Source organism: Phyllopteryx taeniolatus, chromosome 3, assembly GCF_024500385.1.
Source record: "Phyllopteryx taeniolatus isolate TA_2022b chromosome 3, UOR_Ptae_1.2, whole genome shotgun sequence".
Taxonomy (NCBI): domain Eukaryota; kingdom Metazoa; phylum Chordata; class Actinopteri; order Syngnathiformes; family Syngnathidae; genus Phyllopteryx; species Phyllopteryx taeniolatus.
Window position 1 is genome coordinate 24,981,336 of NC_084504.1, and position 23,408 is coordinate 25,004,743.

At 41.7% G+C, this 23,408-nt stretch overlaps 1 protein-coding gene and 1 long non-coding RNA gene across 7 annotated transcripts in view; one reads left to right on the top strand and one right to left on the bottom strand.

Annotated features, from left to right (window-relative positions):
- Positions 1 to 50: 50 nt before the first annotated feature.
- LOC133475266 (uncharacterized) lies at positions 51 to 8,586 on the bottom strand. Of its 3 annotated transcripts, none has more exons than XR_009787775.1 (4): positions 8,514 to 8,586; positions 6,981 to 7,059; positions 5,264 to 5,354; positions 51 to 183 (listed from the first exon to the last, which is right to left on the bottom strand). It is a non-coding gene; the product is annotated as an uncharacterized LOC133475266 (long non-coding RNA). The 3 variants fall into 3 exon arrangements; XR_009787776.1 differs by lacking the exon at positions 51 to 183 and adding an exon at positions 4,894 to 5,144; XR_009787774.1 differs by lacking the exons at positions 6,981 to 7,059; positions 8,514 to 8,586 and adding an exon at positions 5,482 to 5,686.
- pde4d (phosphodiesterase 4D, cAMP-specific) overlaps positions 74 to 23,408 on the top strand; it is a 217,063-nt gene continuing 193,728 nt past the window's right edge. Inside the window, exons 1-2 of one of the 4 annotated variants that reach the window (XM_061767849.1) lie at positions 154 to 294; positions 16,545 to 16,649. In XM_061767849.1, coding sequence (XP_061623833.1) covers positions 16,605 to 16,649 — 45 coding nt within the window. In that variant the 5' untranslated portion in view covers positions 154 to 294; positions 16,545 to 16,604. Of the gene's footprint in view, positions 295 to 8,136; positions 8,405 to 16,544; positions 16,650 to 23,408 lie in introns of those variants that run through there. The other 3 variants (XM_061767850.1, XM_061767848.1, XM_061767846.1) reach the window with 3 other exon arrangements.

The following is a 23,408-nucleotide window of genomic DNA, read 5'->3' on the forward strand; positions in this document are numbered from 1 at the left end:
GTTACCTCATGCTTGCTCCATACAGTTTGTTCCACTGTCTAGTGACAGGAGGGAGGCGGAGGCCCGTCCGTGAGAGCCTCACGATTGGTCGAGCAGGGAGCAGGAAACACTGTGACGTCGCTGGCCCATGCGGCTGGCAGCTCGCAGAGGAGAGTTCCTGCCTTCCTTCCATCATGAGAGAGCCTGAGCACAGGCAGAAGGAGTGAGCATGGTTGTGATGATGCACGCATGTTTGTTTTGGTTCTAACTGACTGGGACTGCCAAAGGGGAGACACCAGACAAGGATCTATACATGTAAGTTTCTTTATGGATAATACCAATAGCTGTGATGATGAGTACAATACATATAAATGCTGTGAGAGCTCTTTTCTACATTATGATAAAGCATATACATGAGAATCCATTGAGTTAATGTGCTCTGAAGGATGCGTAGGTAGCAGGAGGATCGTGCTGCAAACTGCAGTGCCTCACTTTGACTGAAAAGCTCAAGGACTTCACCCCCCACCCCGAAATCTTCCCTGGTGTGACTTTCAGGGGTCGCGTCCCGAATTATGCCGCAGATGCTCATAAACTAGTCAAAAAACAAAAACAAAACAAAAAAATAGACCACTTATGTACTGCATCATGAATTGCCATAACATTGTAATGTACATTAAGTAATAATAAAGAACAGAAGTTCATGTACATTCACTCAGAAAATAGGCGACCCAGTACAAAGTGACCCAATTTTGGCTTAGGGAAACCCTGACGTATGGAAATGGAACTTAAAAAGTTGCCCATTTTTAATTGTGCATGTGTGTGTGTTGTAATCATGGGTATGGCATGGTTGTGTTTGCATGTGTCACACTTTCCCTCGTTTCACTGCCACATGCAGTTGAAGACGCATTGCTTTGCAGCGCTACAAATTTCCTTGGTGGAAGTTGTGGCTCGTTTTTTTTTTTGTATTCATCAACTGTCACACAAGTATAAATGGAATGCAAAACACTAATGTAAAATGTAAAAATAAAACACGCGAGTGACAAGCGTATGGGAGGTAACAAACTGGTGTAGCGAGCGTGGAAGACTAGTGTAGCATTTTAAATCTTTACTGGGTGCTCCTTCTTGTCAAACAAGTCAGACAGATGCGAGAGTAAATGCCATGTTCTTTGGCTGAGAATGCTAACAAAGTAGACAGGAAAGTAGTCACCAAAATAACACCTGTAGCACCACTGAAAGAGTGCACACAATTTCATGTTATCTTTTTGTTCTCTTACTGTCTTTGAGGGGGGGGGGAAATGTAATTAAAAAAAACAAAAACAAAAAACAGCAAAGTCAATGCGTGGATGCTGGCTGAAATTAGGTCTAATGAGGGGCTATGCTGACATGTTGTTTGACAGTTCCATGTCCAAAGTTTTTGCATTTATGGCATCCATCAAGAGCAGGGGTGTTAAAGTCATCTTTGTCACAGGTCACATTGTAGTTATGACTTCCCCCGGAGGGCCGCTACAACTGTGAACCCAAATAAACGAAAGATTACCTCATATAAATACATACAGTATACACAACACATTTTTGAATAACCAGTTTTGAAATCAGAAGCCTATAAGAATATGTTTTTCAACTATTACATATCTTTTCAAAGGGGGATTGGTAACAAAAAAAAATGCTTGCAAATATCTCAGTGTTATCACACCAGAACACAATCAGCAAGTTTGATTTGCTTTCGCGGGCCACATAAAATGATGTGGCGGGCCGGATCTGGGCCCCGGGCCACCAGTTTGACACTATTATCTAGGGTATTATAGGGCTTTTCCTCATTAGGGTTGTTGGTGAACTAGCGCCTATCCAGCTGACTTTGACCAAGAGAAGTGTTGTACCCTGGACTGATCTGCGGCCAATCACAGGACACGTAGAAAAACAGCCATTCACACTCACATTCACGCTTAATGGCAATTTAGAGTCATCGATGAACCTAACGTGCATGTTTTTGAAATGTGGGAGAAAGCTGAGCGTCGGTCGCCAGTGCCTAGCATGAATCAGTTTGGACCTGTAGAGCTCACTGGGTCTCATCAGTCCAGTACAAAGTCGTTCCGCCTTGGATGGTAGTAACAGAGCCTTATGACACCTGTGTAAATGAGGACAGAGGTGTGAAGTGTCACACTTCTCCTGCTACTGGTGTGTTGAAAGCAATTTGAAAGACGTCAAACCACCAGCTGATGTCTTCGCTCATCTAATTATCTGATTGCAGGATGCTGACTCACTGTCCACCGGCACAAGCGGTTGTGGAAGTATCTCACCTTTGCTGGGTAAAAAGGAAAGGCAGCTTATTGTGGAACCTTCGGTTACAACTATATTGCGGAATGTGTTCGGAAGAGGCTATATATATTTAGACAGATGCACGAAAGCGGGGGACACACATACTGATAATCGGGCTGAATTCTCTGCATTTTTCCTTCCTTGCGATCAAAGTCAGCAAAAGCCCGATTCTCTGATGTATCTGGAAGCTTATCCAATGGTGAGCGATGTGCTGAGCAGGATTTTTTTCCCTCACAGATCAACTCAGTAAACGGCCGTGCCGACAATCCATCCATCCATCCATTTTCAACACCGCTTATCCTGGTTAGGGTCGCGGGACGCTGGAGCCTATCCCAGCTGACTTCGGGCGAAAGGCGGACTACACCCTGAACTGGTCGCCAGTCAGTCGCAGGGCACATATAGACACGGACAACCATTCGCACTCACATTCACATTCACACCGTCACTGAGTGGGAACTGAACCCACGCTGCCTGCACCAAAGTCAGGCGAGTGTACCACTACACCATCAGTGACTTGGCCGACAATCATAAATGTTAAACCTGTTCAGTATGATCACCTGATGTGTTTGGTCGAATCACGGACTCCGTGTTGTGCCCCGAAACAAACAAACAACAACAAAAATTTTTTTTTAAATATAGTTAAGTATTGTTGGAAAACATATACATTTACAGACTGCATTTGTATGGCTGAGACTCGCTTGCTTAAAACCTGGACATGCCGTGTTGCCGTTCAGCTGAGTTGAGTAAGTGGCAACCAACCACGAAGTGGGCACGTACTTGAATATGAATTGACGTAACTATGACAGCGTTTTTCAAACCCTTTCATTTGCAAGCAGTTTTGGTGTTTAAAGGCTATTGCATTCAATTGACAAACCGCATAGATGTCAAACTTAAAGCAGGTCACAGACTCATTTTGACCTATGTTATGCATAAAACAATTTGAAAAAAAGAGATGGATTTTGATGGCATGGGACCTTTGAAAATAGATATGTGTATAACCCGCTTAAGGCAATTACTCCCAAAAACAGCATGAATTTTGCCATTAGATCAGTAGTCTGGGTGTATATATTGGATTCTATTGTGATGAATGACTTGTGCAACATTATACAAACACTCAACACAACACGTTGCCCCATTATTTATGTCCGGCAAAATCGCAGTCTCGCTGAGTGGCTGTCGTTCCGTTTCACGTCACAATCCGTGGCTCGGCCCAACTTGGATGGTGACCACACACATAAGGATTTTCTGTCGGAAACATCAACCAGGTTTACCATTTTGTCGGATCGGCCTATTTTTCTGAGCTGATTCGGGAGGGGAAAAAACACCTCAAGACCTCAGATCTTTCAGAGACAGACAATAATCATACCTTTGCTGAATGACTGGAAAGTATGAAAAATGCCCAAATTCGTCCCAATTATAGTTATGTGTGTACACAGTGCTTTAGGCAAAGTGTTGTCATGACAACATCAGTGGTATTCATGAATGAGTTTCGCTCGTTCGGATTGAATGGGGAAGAGGTCGTACCAGGTCCTGTCCTCTTCAGTCTGACTGGAGCATTTAGGGAGCGAAAGCATATTGAAAAGCAACAGCTGCTGCGCTTTTCCAGCGACGTGCGGCGATGAAAAGCAGCCGTGTACTGTACGTCACGTCTGCTCGTCTCCCACTCAGTTCACCCACTTTGATCCGGAACACGTGGATACGTGTAAATGTTTATCTGACTTTAGCATATTCCAGATGGTCCTCCTTTCTGCGAGGAGCGCCTTTTGAAAAGCCATCCGGAGAGCTGCACTGTGGCACTTTGCAGAGGTTAAAGTTCAGGGGCTACTTTACAGAAAAGGAGGGAGGGCAGGGGGGCGGTTGGCCTCGGTGCCAACAAAGTTAAATGTCACATATTTCCCTGAGCCACGCTTGCCATTTTATAATGGGGACTTAATGGAATATTATATAAGACGCTTATTAAAGCATATTCATGACTTTAATAATAATGCTGTGTTTGTTTTTCCTAGCGAGGCAGAGTATCCTGTAGTTCTCCGTACATTTCAATTGAACAGTTAGTTCCCATAACAATCGCAAAGCAAGTACCCATGCTATGTAAGGCCATTCTAAAAGGCCTCGGTTTTATTTATTGTTTCTTAAAACTTATCTCCTCAAGGTATCATGTTAAGGATTCTTCCTGCATGCAGATGTTGGCGGATACCGTCAGTGATGAATGCCCCACGCTTCCTACAAAAACCAAAGACTTGTGTGACTTTTGAACCTATAATGGAGCGTTCTCACTTTGTACTTCCTTAAAAGGCAGCGGCGTACCTACGCAGATTGTCACTTGAGGCAGTATCTCACGCACAGGCGGCCTTCTTCTATGGCCTTACTATTGCATAGTTTAGGGGAATCTCCCAGGTCAAACACAATCCTGTTTTCCAAAGTTTTCCCATAGGAAATAATGGTACTCGAAACAATAAATTCCTGTGTCAAACTGCTGCCCCTGTGAAAACTTTATTGACTGTGCGGGAAATAAATATAGTAAGTAAATATGAGTTAACCACCGTTGATATTAAATTATAAAAACAATAAGACACTCAAATCTTAACTTCAGTGACAAAGACGTAGTGTTCCCATCGTTGACACCCCAATATATTGTTATTGTTTTGTCTAAGAATTTTTGTCTTTTTTTACAGTATACTTACTTACTGTAATGCCCTCGCATGTGGGAAAGGAGAGGCACAGTCGCCGATGCACTTTTCAGCAGTTTATTAAATGCCGATAGAATGGTAACAGTGGTCACGCCTACGCAGAAGCTGCTGTCGGCCACAGCTCTCACCCAATCACTCACACGCAGACTCGCTGACGTTCTACGTGACCCAACCAGACGCCAAGAAAAAGCAGTAAAAAGGTGAACTGCATCACAGACGCATATTGCACATCCAACTTTTTAATATGCGCACTTGTCACAAGTGTAAAAATAAGTTACCATTTACTATTTTGAATGCGGGTCCGCTGACTTCGTGTAGCTTCTTGTTTCTTCATCTCGCTCCACCTCTTGATGAGGCTGTTTCTTCTTTCTGAATGTGTTACAAGATAAAAGCAAAAAAAGGCTAAACAAAGGTGAATCATTCAATCCGTACTCAACTGAGGTGTGGTAAGGTCATCGTGGCTAACAGCGGATTGAACTTTCGACTTCCACTGTACCTTTTATAATCCACGGATGAGCGGTTACGAGAACGGCCTGTAGCTAAAAGTCCCCAGGTTCTAGACTGACAACTTGTATTAGTTTGACGTTGTGTAAGATGATGATGATAGCGGATGTGTGTGTGCACGTGTATATGACGACACCATGTGACGCGGGACATCAGAAATGACCTCGGTGGGACACGAGCGAGTGGAGGAAGCGGAGAAAAAGAGAGAAGCAGCTGTGTCCCCGAGTTCATCTTGTGTTTTCCTTTCTCCTTGTACGCCTGGACGTCCTGCCATTGTGTTTGTTTGCCTGCTCCCAAAAAAACAAAAGTACCCAGCTAAAGGTTAAAAAGACTATGACCACAGACACTGCAGGGATTTGGGAATGGAAGGAAGGGGGGAAGAGGGTGGGAGTGGATTTATGGTATCTCATGAGAATGATGTGATGTGCTGCAGAGTACATCCGGAAGCTTGTTAAACAAATTAGTTTTTTTGTTCCGGAACCGTGGAAAATTTTTCCATTATAACTGTTGACATTTTAGTTTATTTATTTATTTTGGGGGGCGGGGGGGGGGGGGGGGGGGGGGGGGAGCGCGTAGTGCAATGTCACTCTCCTCTATGGCCTTTGCCAATGATATTCCCAAGGATCGCGACTCCTTTAAAAGAAAAAAGCTACAGCAGCCACATGTGTGACTGAATTAAAGAAAAATAAAATCCAATACATTCAATAAACAGGAAAATAAATAATTGTATAAAAGATAGCAAAGCAAATAGAGATAAATTAACCAATAGAGAAACACAAGAAAAAATAACATAACATAAATACATAAAAATAACATAAATACACTAATAAAAAGATTCACTTCCGATCCAATGCTGATATTGCAGCCTTTGGGCCGATACCAAAATTGGTCCGATCCGATACGAGCAATAATCATACATAATTTGCTTATTTTGTAGTATGGAATGTTAGAAAAGCCTTGAGCAAGTGCTATTACTCAAAAGGAGAATAATAATCAGACCGACCTATTTATTAGTAACCAATGGGTTACAAAAAGTAACTGCTGTGCACGTCTTGACCTCTTAGGGGCAGTGTGGTGCACGCAATGAGATACATACTTGCAGTAACAAAGAAAATAGAAGAAGTCACGATCGAATCATTGTTATTATAACTCGTTTTTCACAGCGTTTGAATAATATATGCTAGAGAGTATTGTTATATTGTCTGTTTGTATGTATTTATACATCGTTTTTGTACCAACATCCATTATTTTGAGAGATATAAGTGCCGGGAGTTCGATGGTAATTTTCTTTGGCTCGTCAGTGGTGTTTTTCAGTCAATTGCGTGTTAGCTTTGAGCTAGCGATTTTTGTGAACAAAAACGAAGAAAGAAACGAAGTCTGACATGTATTTGAATATTACGTGGGTGTAATTATTGTTATGTGTATTTAGTTTTACAGTTAACTTAAGCTGGAGTGTCAATAAACGGCTTTCAGCAAGCAGTTCACTCTTACTTCTTGCACCTTAGCAACCTGCTGTTGTGATCACGTGGGCGCTGCTTGATAGAAGTGCTGGAGCGGATCATGGAATGGACTGTTTAGAAAAACAAAAAAAAGGAATGATTTTAGATCAAGTCGATCCGATAGTGTTTTTTTTTGTGTGGCTCACATCGGACCAACTTCGATCTCAAAGATCATATCGGGAAACTAATAAAACACGCAAAAATAGATGAACACAATTAATAAATACAAAACAAACGCAAATCACTTAAATAAATAGGGAAACATTCAAATGCTTAAAAAAAAAAAAAGAGAAATGCACAGATCAGATAAATACACAAACAGATAGATACTACTCCAACAAGGGAAATTCAGTAGTTCCAGTAAACTAAATGAACACAAATAACCTGATAAACATCCAAAGAAAGAATACAATAACTAATAGATAAACCTAGAGATAAATGAATACACAAATAAATACAACACATACAAATACATGAATAAACAAACACATACACACCAATAAATAAATACACAAATTAATCATTGTAATTTCTGATTACCACTAAATGTGGATCATATGATTCTTATTTAAGTTTTTATATATTATAAATATTCTTCATAACTTATTCGGGCACACCACAGGCAAGAAATATTCATAATAAAAATGTTCTGAGCAGGATGAAGTGCGGTTTTATGCCATGGCCAACAACTACAACAAATAAACACACTGTTAAACACAAAGCTCTCTGACAGCGTCAATCAAAACTAAGCACTGTTAGGGGTCACTCATTTGTGTGGCTGCAGCTGCTGAGGGTGTTATTCACTTGGACTGTCTTGGTTACAATTCCAATCAAAAGTGACAATTGAAAGGGTTATAAATGCATATATGGAGGGGGTGCTTGAAGGCAGTGACATTCATTTGGTTGGCTGACTCATATTAAGCCACAGCCCAGTGAGCTGCACATATAGCAGTGACTCATCCTCAAGACCCCCGACCCCCCCCCTTAATTGCAAAAATCAGCTTTCATGATGGAAAGAAGCATTTTGCATTAGTCATTTACAGTTTGATTCAGGATTGAATGGACATCTGCAATTCTCCGGTGACATCTGCAGGCCGGATGGTGTAGTACAAGTTTAAGCAGAAATAACCAATACAAATGGCCACTTCGTAGTGGACATGACGCTTTTACTGACGTGTGACAGTTCCAAATGAATACGAATTTGTAGCAGGAATTAAAAGTAATACAGTGTTATATTAGTCACACAGCAGTGGCAGTAGGGGAGTTATCCGTTGACCCTGTAACTTTATAGTAAATTGACTTATGAAAGATGGGTCCAACTCCTAGCTTGTCTGATGACATGTTGTCATAAAGTGAACTTTCACACACAGAACACAAACGGAAGAAAGTTGCAAACCCGCTTTAAGTCTGGAAAACGTAAGTCAAAATCATCATTATTCCACTTTCAAACAATTTTATAGATGTAGCTAGCTAGCAGCTAGTCTGGATGAACAGATTATTTTAGCAACATTTTTTGCTCACTTACTTTATGTAACCCGTTTACCACAATCCAAAGTCTGGACAGTGACAGGGGAGGGCGCCATGTTGTTCAAAGCAATGCAACACAATTGACTATTTGCAGTATTTACCATATGGAAGGGGTAATTTTAACAGAGACCTAAAAACAAAAAAACTATATATATATATATATATATATATAAATGTATATATGTATGTATATATGTGTCACAAGTTTTGCTGACGTAACTCACTATAATGGATTGAGGTCTTGAATTTTGTTTGACTTTCCAAGCATAATTTCACAGATAGTTTTGGTTGAACTCCAAATTATACCATTTGGGGTGTTCCACTGTAAAATAGTTTCATACTCTTTCTTAAAATGTTGAACGACCCTATAAATTGTCTGTGAGCCTGGACCAGGAGTAATTTCATCTTCATGAATAATGCTTTGACTTTAATTTGACACATTTTCCATTTAACTTCCCCCTGTGATGACCCAATTTTACAGCACAAAAGGCAAACAGTAATAATATAAAGTGCGTGAGTCATACTTGACGCTGGGAAACAAGAAGTAAGACCCTTGGGAGGGTTTCGGGAGCTGATTTACATTTCAAGTAAATATATTTCATCACCCTGCCCAATTGCTGTGAAATTGTTTCGAGGCGCGACAAAGGCCTGGTTGCATGTCAACAGATGAATGGCAACGGAAATCTAGGCTGATATATTTCATATCACACTGTCCTAATCCCACCTGCGCGCGCGTGTACGTTTGTGATTGCATTCCATGAGCTGACAGCCCCTCAGTGCTTTGATTGCAGTTGATTTATTTGGGGAGAGGCAGCGGGAGTGGAAAGGACAGGACAAGGTCATGCTAACCCAGCCGCCGAAGATCCACTCCTCTCCTGTGTCTCGCCGCATAAAACAAACTTTTTTGTTTCTTTACTGCCATGTTGAGTGAGCGTGGCGCCACTTGGAGGAGCCACCGCTGCATTATATTGCAAAGAGGGTGATTTTTTTTACATTTTTCTTTTTCCAGTCTTACTATTTTTTTCCCAGACTTGTTTATATTTGAAGAGACAGTCATTTCCAATTTTACAAGGAAAACACACAGTGGTACCATTAAGGTTGGAATCAGTCTTTTCTGGAAATTTTGCCGACCTCCATTTTGTTTGAATTAATACCATAGAACGTATATTCATTCCTGAATCAAGCAGTCACCATCAAAAAGCCCTTATTCACTGTGTAGGGATTTTTTTTACTGAAATTCCTAACATTGATACAAGTGTTTATAAAAAAAAAAGAAAAAAAAGGTAACCGCTGCTAATATGCAATTATAAAACCAATAAATGGTGCACTGACCCTTAGGTGTGACGACTCATAGTCTTAATTGTCATTCAAATGTAGGAAGTGTTAACTGTTAAGCGTTCATAGTAAAATGTAAAAACAACAATTTATGCACTCACCCTTGGGCTGGGAAATATGGCTGTAAAATAGTATTTTTTTCCTACAAAAATTTGATTTCTAATTTCAATCGTTCCCTTTGCTTATAGAAGAAGCGAATCAAGATGACATTATTCAAAACAAGTTTTTTTCCCCCCTGGGATTTGCTTTATTTTCTCTGATGTTTTTATTCCCCAGGATTAACTTGTATTAAGTTCCACAGAAACAACAGAAGTATATAGATTAGGAGCTGCACGATTATAGCAGGGCGGGGACTGAAATGAGCCTACATTTAAATATTGCTAGCGGTTTGAAAACTGCCTATTGACCCTTAAATAAATTAACATTTCACACGTTCAAACCGTCCTTTTGTCTTTTTTCATGTTCACTCCTGCTCTGTCATGATCTTTTCTCTAATGTAAGCGTACAAGTGAGGCAGGCCATCTCGGCAAAATATGCACGGCTTGGAAGCACATGCTGTACCTTGGCTCAGAAATTTCCAACGTGTCGATAAAAATGACAGATTTTGCAACATATAAATGTGCATCACGACTTTGGCGGTGTTCAGTGTGATTGACTCCCGTCCTTGCCTTCCATGGGGCTCCTTTCTTATCATACGGACAAAAGATGTGAGAATGATTCCACATTTGTTGTCTGATTCTTAGCAGGAATTTGTCACTTTTTGTTGAAAAATGATCGTCAGAGGGGTAAAATGTTTTTTTGCTACATAAGTCGCTAAATTGGCAACGGTGACTGTTCTTTTGTAAATTAGTTAGTTAGCCATGTTGTTAGTGCAAGCTTTGAACTATAAAAACTGCAAAAAAATTGATAAAAAAAAAAACGTCCTGAGTAGTACTTTAAATTAATTGATAAAATCGATTAATCGTCCAGCCCTAGTAAAAAGTGATACAAATTGTCCTTAACTTAGAAGACAAGTGATTATGGCTTAGGAGGTAAGTCTTTTCACATAAAGGCTTCACATTAATAGCTTCACCGCATTATACTGAGCAGCCAGGACGGGACATATGCTTTCCTCCATTCCAAGTACTTTGGTTGCCATGGAATCCAACATGAAATGATAAATATCACCCATCAAAGAAGTGGGCGAGATCGATGATATGACTGGTTGAACTTCAATGTAAGCCCTCAGTGCTTGCGCAGATACAGCTTCGCAAAAGCTCTTTTTGACAGGTGCTCCATTCTCGTAAATAAGAATCTGAGCTTGGCTGTTAGTGACGGTAATGCACAAGCGCCTACTGACTTTTTTTTACAAATGGGAAAGAAAAAAAACCCTCTTGATTAATATGGTGAGTGTGCCGCTTTGCTTTCAAAGGGAATAAAAGCTTCAACAAGCTCATCTCCACTGATTGGACAGCTATGATAAAAGACTCGAGTTACTTTCAAAGGATTATTCAATAGGCAGCCTCGACATAAGGGCAAACTGAAATTCAGAAGCCCCGTTAGACAGCCGTGACCTTCACTGGCCGGGTGGGCCCTTGTAGCCCAGATTGTTTTTTTCATCCCTTTAACTTGCGTAATGTGATGAACTGTCACTACAGTTTTACTGATGGATGTATCAGTGGAACAAAATGATATTCCCAGAGGGCAGAATTAAAATCAAGCTCTTTTAGTTCATCTAAACCAGTGGTTCTCAAAGTGTAGTACGAGTACCACCAGTGGTATGCGGGCTCCCTCTATGCAAAAGAATCACCAAATTAAATGTTCAAACTGTGCATCTTGAGTTTTTTAAAAATCTAGACAGTGTGAAACAGTACATTTATTAAGCGCAGTTCAGTTGTATTTATCTTTTAAGTACAATACATTCACATTGAAACTTATAGATCTGTTTGTTTTCAAACATTTATTTAGATACAGATTTTATTTAACTTTTATATGCAATACATTTAAATTGAATCATTATTTGAGTACAGCTTTTTATTTTCATATATTTACGAGAAGTGTTTATGTTCAAACTGTGCATAATATAACAGTGGCTTACATTAAATACTATACTGGGAATAAAACCTCTACCTGTTTTTGATTAATTTTTAAGCCTGGTATGCTACTGTATTTTATTATTGGTCATTATGGTGGAACTTGGGTAAGTATTTTTTGAGGCGGTACTTGGTTTAAAAAGTTTAAGAACCACTGAGTCTGTCTTCAATGAATCTACAATGCATGTTATTGCAATCTGGGAGGAAACCTGAGTACCTGGAAAACATGCATGCACACGTCACAGGAGAAGGCTGGAGCCAGGATTTGAACTCAAGACCTCTGAACTGTGAAGCGCATGTGCTTAACCTGTCGACCACAGTACCGCCGTTCAACCAAAATGTCTTGGAAAATTATGATTAAAAAATCAAACAAAGCTTGGAGTTCAAACTAGGCATGACCTCAGCAAACATTGTGACACAGCTCAGTGAGCTTCGAAAGGTTTACATTGATTGCAGTTTTTTTGAGCCTCAAAGTCTAGAGGTTCTGTTTTTGAATCTCGACGAAGGCCCTAAGTCGAGGTACCGCCGTAACCATAAATTGCGACTTGCTGCGACAAAATGTAATCACAATGAACATCTTTGGAATAATACCTACTACCCGAGCAGGCTGCTACATGTAACCTGATCATAACGTGTCTTTAGACTTAATGAAGCAGCATGCGGCAATACCAAGTCATTTTTTTACTCCTTGTCCCAAGTAACTGTAAACGACTGTATGTTTGTGGTCATGACGTCACATATGCCTTGTAGTACTACGTTACGTGCATCAGCTCCTCTCGAAAGACAACACTTGGGGCTCATTTTTCGTGACCTGCGTAAATGTGGCACGGCATGTAGCATAAATCTGCACGAAGGCGGGTTGGACTGAGTTTTGGTAATTTCGCTGATGCGTGCAAACTGCCGTATTTAAAAAAAGAAAGCAGTCTGCGCCGCTGTGGGGGTGAACACAGACGACTTCATTCGCCGCCAATCAAAGCGGCTCTTTTCATTCCCTTTAAATGCGGCGCATTGACAGTCTCACATGGCGACATCTCTGCGGAAGAGGTCAATGTGTAATTGCAGGGATCCGTGCGTGACTCGACCATTGTCACTGCTTTTGGCCGTTGTGGCAACAGACAATGTGAGCGCGTTCCCTCAGTTAATACATGATGAGCTGGTAAAAACAGCTTGCAATTTAAGCTTTTGTGCTCCGCCGCAGATGGAACGTCTGTGAAACTAGAGCCCTTGGTTTTGCCCATTGTTTAGGCCTAATATGGAATGTTTATTTATTTATTTATTTTTTTTTTTACAGAGCTCTCAGTGCCATGAGAGCACTGTAATCCGTAGTTTTTTTTTTTTTTTTTTTTTACGGGAGCAGGTGATTGGCCCACTGCCCAACCCCAGCACATGGCATTCCTAGGTGCTCTCCAATCCAAGTACTACCTAGGACCGACCCTGCTCAGCTTCCGAGATCGGACGAGATCGGGCAGTCTCAGGGCAGTTCCCGGGATATCGAAAATTACCTGATGAAAATATCTTGCGTTCACTCCATCGTCCACCTTAACCATTGTGGACAACTTCCTGGCTGATCTTTTGCTCACTGTCTTGCCCTTTAAAGAGGCAATGACGGCTCCCTGCGAGTGATGTGCAGCCTTCTCAAAACTAAAGGAACAACTTAACTTTGAGCTCAGACAGAAATCAACCCCCTGTGGTCGCACCGCAGGCACACGCTGCGTTCCCATCAGTCTGTCACGCACACCGAGAAGCATACAGGCGAGAGTAGTCCCCCACTTAAGCCTGCTCTCCCCGGTCACAACATTATTCTTTTAACATTCTGACTTTTTTCTTTTCTCTCATAATAAATGAGAGTAATAATAATAATAATAATAATAATCTGCCTTTCTTTGCCAAGGAAATTAAAGTTGAATCTTATCAATGTCACATTTTGGCATTATTCTCCTATGAGTTTATTATTGTTTTGAAACACGACAATCCCTCTCTCCCAAAATATAACTTCATTGTCTTGTTTTATATAGATGTTTTCTTTTGACATTGACTTTATTCTCGTAACATTGCAAACTTTTTTTTCATGGAATACTACGACATATTGTCGAAGTCTTTTTCTTGACACTGTGACCCCAAATCCTTTGTAAGAAACGGTTGTTTCTTACAACCCCAGTTCCAATGAAGTTGGGACATTGTGTTAGACATAAGTAAAAACAGAATACAATGATTTGCAAATCATGTTCAACCTATATTTAATTGAATACACTACAAAGACAGGATATTTAATGTTCAAACTGATAAACCTGATTGTTTTTAGCAAATAATCATTAACTTTGAATTTCATGGGTGCAACATTTTCCCAAAAAGCTGGGACAGGGTCATGTTTACCTATGTGTTCACCTTTTCATTCAATAAACGTTTGGAAACTGAGGACACTAATTGTTGAAGCTTTGTAGGTGAAATTCTTTCCCATTCTTGCTTGATGTACAGCTTCAGCTGTTCAACAGTGCGGGGTCTCGGTTGTCGTATTTTACGCTTCAGAATGCGCCACACATTTTCAATGGGAGACAGGTCTGGACTGCAGGCAGGCCAATCTAGTACCCGCACTCTTTTACTACGAAGCCACAAGAGTTGTAACAAGTGCAGAATGTGGTTTGGCATTGTCTTGCTGAAATAAGCAGGGGCGTCCATGAAAAAGACGTTGGTTGGATGGCAGCATATGTTGCTCCAAAACCTGTATGTACCTTTCAGCATTAATGGTGCCTTCGCAGATGTGTAAGTTACCCATGCCATTGGCACTAACACAGCCCCATACCATTACAGATGCTGGCTTTTGAACTTAGCGTCCATAACAGTCCGGATGGTTCTTTTCCTCTTTGGCCTGCAGGACACAACGTCCACAATTTCCAAAAACAATTTGAAATGTGGACTCGTTGGACCACAGAACACTTTTCCACTTTGCATCAGTCCATCTTAGAGGGGCCCGGGCCCAGAGAAGCTGGCGGTGTTTCTGGGTGTTGTTGATAAATGGCTTTTGCTTTGCATACTAGAGTTTCAAGTTGCACTTACGGATGTAGCGCCGAACTGTATTTACTGACATTGGTTTTCTGAAGTGTTCCTGAGCCCATGTGGTGATGCATTCCCGCCTGAGGGATCGAAGGTCACGGGCATTCAATGTTGGTTTTCGGCCTTGCCGCTTACATGCAGTGATTTCTCCAGATGCTCTGAACCTTTTGATGATATTATGGACCGTAGGTGATGAAATCCCTAAATTCCTTGCAATTGTACGTTGAGGAACATCGCTCATAAACTGTTCGACTATTTTCTCATGCACTTTCTCACAAAGAGGTGAACCTCGCCCCAGCTTTGCTTGTGAATGACTGAGCAATTCAGGGAAGCTCCTTTTATACCCAATCATGGCACCCACCTGTTCCCAATTAGCCTGTTCACCTGTGGGATGTTCCAAACAGGTGTTTGATGAGCATTCCTCAATTTACTCAGTCTTTTTTGCCACCTATCCCTGCTTTCTTGGGAACTGTTGCAGCCATAAAATTCTAAGTTAATGATTATTTGCTAAAAACAATCAAGTTTATCAGTTTGAACATTAAATATCTTGTCTTTGTAGTGTATTCAATTAAATATAGGTTGAACATGATTTGCAAGTCATTGTATTCTGTTTTTATTTATGTTTAATCCAACGTCCCAACTTCATTGGAATTGGGGTTGTACAAAACAATCTATCGCTTTCGAGTACATATCCACTGTTCAGCCATACATACCCTGCGTGATAACCAGCTCCTCCCCTTTGTGTACATCCTTTCTCAAGTCTGCGGTAATTACCTGGTTGGGCTGTCAGTCGGCATCTATTTATTGGAGAAGGTCTTGCTCATTGGTAGCATGTCGCAGTTTTGCTGACATGGTCAAGAGGGGTTCCCCCCACCCACCCACAAATTTTCAAATGGCAAGCGAGAAGGAGCCTGCTATTATTTACTCATTGTTGGCTTCAGGTATTATTGGGGAACGCTTCCACGTATCCAACTTTATCGAGAGGACGGTTGCCTGCTGACCTGTTGATAGCAACAAGAGGAAATGTGATCGGAATGTTGAGATGCAAATAGACCGTGTGGGCACAGTTCAATCAAGTCGTGGTGCAATTAGATTTGTCTTTCCACTTTCAGTTCTTTGGGATTTTTCACTCGACGTTCTCCACTCGGTGCGGAACATTCGGTTCAGTCATGTCAGAAAAAGACAATAAAAAGAGAGGGAGGCTGGGGGCTATTAGGCCTGGTAAACAAAACAGGCTTGTGTAACTCTGGCTGTTAATTCACTGACCTTTACCTTTTACAGCCTAATGCATTCTAATAGCTCAGTGAATCCTTGTATGACCCCCCCCCCCCCGCCCCCCCCCCCCCCCCACACACACACACACACTCACACTCACACGCACACACACACGCACACACACACACATTATATACAGTACACACACTTGGTTGTCAAGGAAACCACAGCACCATGGATCAACCCAAAAATCTTAATGTGGTTTTTCAATTGTTAATGTACATATGCTATTAGAACGTCTTGTCAAGCTTCTTGCCCAACACATAAATAATGTTCTTCTTTTTCTTCTTTACCAGCACCCTTCCTGATTAACTCTGTAAGTGAGCCCTGCCTTGTTTTCGGAGGTTGCGCACACCATGCAAAAAAATGACCTGTCCCTTGATGACACCCAGTGGGACAGCGTGAGTAAAATGCACCTTATTCACATTTTATGTCTTTTTTTTTTTTTTTTTTATTTCAATCCCACTTGTCGCTTCACTAATCATTATGAAAATTATCTTTATTAAGGCTTTTGTACAAGGGCCCATATTCAGGTTTTTAACCAAGATTTTAAAATACATGGTTGTGTTCATTGGCCGCTCAATGCGATGAAGTCACATTGTACCCTGTGCAGAAAACCGGCCCCAGAGCATAATGTGTCCTTCTCAGACGATGTCAGAGTTGTGTGCGAGCTATCCATCACTCACCGCGGGCCGTCTGGATTTAAAAGACATTTCCTGGAAGTCCTTAGCAAACAGCCGGACAGGTCGGCGCAGCCGTGTTTAACTGGAGATGCGGCTTGCTTTGACCCGCTGCCGACGGTGCCGGGCTTTTCCTCTCAGGCATGAATAAGACATTCGATTTTTCTCAATAGCTGTTGACCGTGAGATGGAAATCTCCCAAATGGGCTGACATGAAAGAGGAAATGCATTTGATACACAGATGAAGTGCATGGGAGGGGGAAAAAAGGCCAAAACGGTAATATAAAGTGAAATATAAACATTTTCCATTGTTACTGTGTGTGTGTCACATGACTTGAAAGTATGAATCATGCGGAAAGATGAGACTGAAATGTCAAAACGACTATTAACAGTCGGGTTATGATGATCCACTGAGTTTGGAAACCAGGGGTTACCCCAAAGAGCCTCAAGTTTCAGTTGATACAAATACACCATCTTCAGTGGATATTAAAACACCCCTGTTCAAATGCCATTTTTAAAATATTAAAACATTAGACCATAGTAAATTATTAGAACATTTTGTGTGAGCAATAACCTGTACAACTCAATTGAACAGTTTAAAAAAAAAAAATAATCTTTTGAAGATGGGAAGTAAAAATAGGAAACTCAAATAATGTGGTTGTGCAACTGTTCACACCCTCCTTCAACTGGAATGCGGCTGTGTTCAGAATCACTTTCACTTTTAAACTCAAATATCACCTCTGTGTGATGACAATAATTTTAGATTTATATTTTTATAGGAGCTATAAAAAATTATTTACAGCAGCATTTTTTAAATTAAAATACAAAGAAAATGATTGTTACTAGACAGAATCAGATCTACGTTTTCATAGCCATCGCAATATTTTCACATTTTGCTATTTTGAAGAGGTTCAAACACCTACGTGTGCTCTCACTGACAAACCAATATTGATAAGCGTTTGTTCTCAGTATGTAACAATGTATTACAAGGTAAAATTACATTTCCACAAATCTCACAATGTCATGAAAACAAGGCATTAACATTGAAATCCAAGGAATGCATAGTTTATTGGGAACTTTATTCTGACCTGCACACATCAAGCAAACTCGGTTTAGCAAAAATTATTCTTTGTCAATCATCTGTTCAAAACATTCCTCTCACAGTCCAAGGTTGTCGACACTATGGGTCACTAAAACTTATTTCCATTACAAAATGGAGGAGGCGTGGTATAAAGTGGATGTGCAGTACCTCATTTGAAGGACAGTTCTGGTGGTATCTTCAGTAGAGATAGTCGTTATTCACATACTGTAGTGTTATTAAACATGTTTTAATTGGTTGTTTCGATTCATAAAGTACTTTTACTTAAACGTGTTTATGAATGTGTGTCACCAAAAGAAAACATCAGAATTAAGTTGAAGTCTTGACTTGGGTTTCTTTGGCTCAGAGAATAGCAAGTAAAGCTGTGTGCAGCTTCTTTGCATCGAGGATTTAACTGAGAGAGTTGAGGCCCCTGATGAGAATGCCCCCTATAATGGAAGTTTTCTAGGCACGTCCAACTGATAGGAGCCCCGGAGATGGTCCCCAAACACGCGGGAGGGTCGATACAGAACCTCCACTGGCCTGCCTATGACCTGATGTCCTGTACTTTTGAAGAAGAGTGCTTTCCATGGTTAAAACGTTCTTGAAATTGTGCAAGAACTAACAATTAATAAGAACATTGTACAGAGTACAGAGGCTACTCCAGATGATGCAAACCACTCATTTGCAGGAAGAAAAGGAAGGCCAGGCTGGAATTTGCTTAGAAAATTACAGATTAGTCTGAACAATTCAAGTTCAAAGTTTTATGGACTGATGACACAAAGGTACCTTACCATGGTAATGGAAAAGCTAAAGCTTCAGAAAAAAATTATCTGCTCATGATCCCAAAAATACAGGCTCATCTGCCAAACACAGCTGAGGTTGTCAGGGCTCCCAACCCCCCCCCACCCCAGTTTACTCATTGATGGACAACATGATGGAAGCAGTAAAATGAACTCAAAAGTCTTCAGAAACATTTTGTCCACCAGTTTCAAGAAAGATGCAAACAAATTGATGGGGAGATCCGTCATCATGCAGCAAGATAGAAACACATTGCCAAACCAACAAAGGGGTAAGAAGTTGAAGGTCAAGTCAATCTCCAGACTCAAACCCTATGGAGCATGCATTTTACCTGCCTACCTACCTAGAGTTTAAAGGAGTACTCCCACCCCCTCCACCCAACCTGCCAAAAAATAAATAAAAATCAACTACTTAAAGAGGCTGCGTTGAAACCTAGGGAAAGTCTTAAAAGTATTACAATTTGTCATCTTTGTCATCAAGTGTTGTATCCGATAGAGGTGGAGGTACCTGGAAATAAAAGCTGAAGTGTTAAATTTAGACGTGAAACCCATGTTTTTTTCAGTCCACAGCGAAATAAAAAATTTGGCCTCGCTCTTCCTATTCTTCTGGCGGGAGTGTGAATATATTTATCACAGCCGCAAGGTGCTGGAAATGTTGCAGATTCATCTGGAAAATGGGCTTGACTCTGACCTTGGAAAAGGACGTTAATCTGCGCGCACTTTGGTCCCAACTGCACAAGCATGCATGCGTGTAAATGTGTGATTACAGGCAAACCCTCTGTAGCATTCTTATAAACTTACTTTCAAAAGGGACGTATAATGGAAAATGTACTTTCTAATTGCTTGTATACAAATAGTAGTGACTGTGGAGTGCCTGCCCGCCCATCAAGTGTGAATTTTTTTGTTATTCACCTATTACTGAAAATGTGTCTGTTAGTGAGCCATACTACAGATATTATGTTACATAATAACCAACCCCCACACCAAATTTCTCATGATCAACTCAGCTGGGTGAAAATCCAGAGCCACTTTCAAGCGAGGGCCGCAGCCCGGCGTATATTTGCTTGGGGTAAAGTTGTCGACACAGTGGCGAGCAGGAGTATTTGTGTTTGGTGGTGTGTCAATGTGCCAACAGTATACTGTATGAAATACTCCCTCCATGAGTAAAAATGCAATCATTGTCATTATGTGCGCTCGCTTTCGACTCACTCTAGGGTCTGCTCCTACGAGTACAAGCTACTCTTGTTCCCGTTTTCTCACAAGTATATGGGGTAGGATTTAGTTGCCTAGTTATATAGTTTTATATATATACAGTAGATATAGTCACTGGCAGGTATGTTTATTTTTAACATACCTGCCAGGTATGTTAAAAATATTTTTTTCTTTTATTGTTATTTATTTATGAATTTTGGCGGCACGGTGAACGACTGGTTAGAGCGTCTGCCTCACAGTTCTGCGGTCCGGGGTTCAATCCCCGGCCCCGCCTGTGTGGAGTTTGCATGTTCTCCCCGTGCCTGTGTGGGTTTTCTCCGGGCACTCCGGTTTCCTCCCACATCCCCAAAACATACATGGTAGGTTAATTGAAGACTCTAAATTGCCCGTAGGTGTGAATGTGAGTGCGAATGGTTGTTTGTTTCTATGTGCCCTGCGATTGGCTGGCAACCAGTTCGGGTGTATCCCGCCTCCTGCCCGATGATAGCTGGGATAGGCTCCAGCACTCCCGTGACTCTTGTGAGGATAAGCGGCTCAGAAAATGGATGGATGGATAATTTTTTGTATTTATTTATTTAAACATTTTTGTTTATTTTTATTTTTTTTCATGGGCATGTTTCAGGCATGTTTTTAAAATACCTGGCAACTGTTTTAAATTGTGAAATAAAACACATCCTTAACGCAATCCAGTGGCTATGAGTAAAGGATATTGGACAGATGGCTTGATTAGAAATAAACGAGGGTTATGTGCAATAAATTTCGCAAGGTCAGCCCTAGTTAATTACTGGATATCTTCATCAGTCAAGCTGAGTGACACTATCGGGTAAAGGTCGAGAAAAGAAAGGCGTGCACATCAAGAGGACAGGTAATTAAAGGCGGCAAAGTTTAGGACGCAAACACGGAGGCCCTACGGAGGTAGTGCAGGGAACGCGTTCATCAGCGCGGTCCCTCTCATGACGCTCTTGGGGGTAGCCCGTCCAATCAGGCGCTGCTATTGATGAATAGTCATGAGTCACCTTATCAGTGTCGCCATGGCAACACAGATGCAACCGTAGCCCCTATGAATGCGTCGAAAGAATGGGCCAAAAGCACCTCGCCGTCTCCTTCGCGCGCACATACATCTTGGTCTTCACTTAGAGCGCCCAGAGTGGGCTTGGAGCCAGGTGACCATATATAGATGATGGAGAGGGATTTCATTTCATGCGTGGTAACGGACAAAAAATAGGATTTTAATTTGTTAAGTCAAATGAAACCGCAATAAATAATCTTCTTTTTCTCTTTAGGGGTCGCCACAGCGCGTCATCCTATTCCATGTAAGCCTATCTCCTGCATCCTCCTCTCGAACACCAACTGCCCTCATGTCTTCCCTCACAACGTCCATCAACCTTCTCTTTGGTCTTCCTCTAGCTCTCCTGCCTGGCAGCTCCAACCCCATCATCCTTCTACCAATACACTCACTATTTCTCCCCTGGACGTGTCCAAACCATTGAAGTCTGCTCTCTCTAACTTTGTCTCCAAAACATCATACCTTGGCTGTCCCTCTGATGAGCTCATTTCTAATTTTATCCAACCTGGTCACTCCGAGCGTGAACCTCACCATCTTCATTTCCGCCACCTCCAGCTCTGCTTCCTGTTGTTTTTTCAATGCCACTGTCTCTAATCCGGACATCATGGCTGGCCTCACTACTTTTTTATAAACTTTGCTCTTCATCCTAGCAGCTGTCACATAACACACCTGACACCTTCCTCCACCCGTTCCAACCTGCTTGGACCCGTTTCTTAACTTCCTGACCACACTCACCATTGCTCTGGACGGTTGACCCCAAGTATTTAAAGTCCTCCACCCTTGCTATCTCTTCTCCCTGTAGCCTCACTCTTCCCCCACCACCCCTCTCATTCATGTACATATATTCTGTTTTACTTCGGCTAATCTTCATTCCTCTGTTTTCCAGTGCATGCCTCCATCTTTCTAACTGTTCCTCCACCTGCTCCCTGCTTTCACTGCAGATCACAATGTCATCTGCAAACACCATTGTCCACGGGGATTCCAGTCTAACCTCATCTGTCAGCCTATCCATGACCACTGCAAACAGGAAGGGGCTTTGGGCTGATCCCTGATGCAGTCCCACCTCCACCTTAAATTCGTCTGTCACACCTGCAGCACACCTCACCACTGTTCTGCTGCTCTCGTACATGTCCTGTATTATTCTAACATACTTCTCTGCCACTCCAGACATACGCATGCAGTACCACAGTTCCTCTCTGGGTACTCTGTCATAGGCTTTCTCTAGATCTACAAAGACACAATGTAGCTCCTTCTGTCCTCTGTACTTTTCCATCAACATGCTCAAGGCAAATAATGCATCTATGGTACTCTTTCTAGGCATGAAACCAAACTGTTGCTCGCAAATACTCACTTCTGTCCTGAGTCTAGCCTCCACTACTCTTTCCCATGACTTCATTGTGTGGCTCATCAACTTTATTCCTCTATAGTTCCCACAGCTCTGCACATCACCCTTGTTGTTAAAAATGGGCACCAGCACACTTTTCCTCCATTCCTCAGGAATCTTCTCACGGGTTAGAATTCTATTAAACAAGCTGGTCAAAAACTCCACAGCAACCTCTCCTAGATGCTTCCATACCTCCACAGGAATGTCATCAGGACCAACTGCCTTTCCATTTTTCATCCTCTTTAATGCCTTTCTAACTTCCCCCTTACTAATCAGTGCCACTTCCTGGTCCACCACACTTTCCTCTTCTCCCTCCCTTCTCTCATTTTCCTCATTCATCAACTCCTCCAAGTATTCTTTCCATCTATCTAGCACACTACTGGCACCAGTCAACATATTTCCATCTCTATCCTTAATCACCCTAACCTGCTGCACATCCTTCCCATCTCTATCCCTCTGTCTGGCCAACCTGTATAGATTCTTTTCTCCTTCTTTAGTGTCCAACGTGGCATACATGTAATCATATGTCTCTTGTTTGGCCTTTTCCACCTCTACCTTTGCCCTATGTCGCATCTCTTTCGCATCTCCTCGGTCCTCTCAGTGTCCCACTTCTTCTTAGCTAACCTTTTTCCTTGTATGATTATCCTGTACTGTGAGGTTCCACCACCAAGTCTCCTTCTCTCCTTTCCTGCCAGAGGATACACCAAGTACTCTCCTGCCTGCCTCTCTGGTCACCTTAGCTGCAGTGGTCCAGTCTTCTGGAATCTCCTCCTGTCCACCGAGAGCCTGTCTCCTCAGCTTCCACCACATGGTTCTCTGCTCTGCCTTTGTCTTCCCAATCTTCCTCCCCACCACTAGAGTCATCTTACACACCACCATCCTATGCTGTCTAGCCACACTCTCCCCTACCACTACCTTACAGTCGGTAACCTCCGTCAGG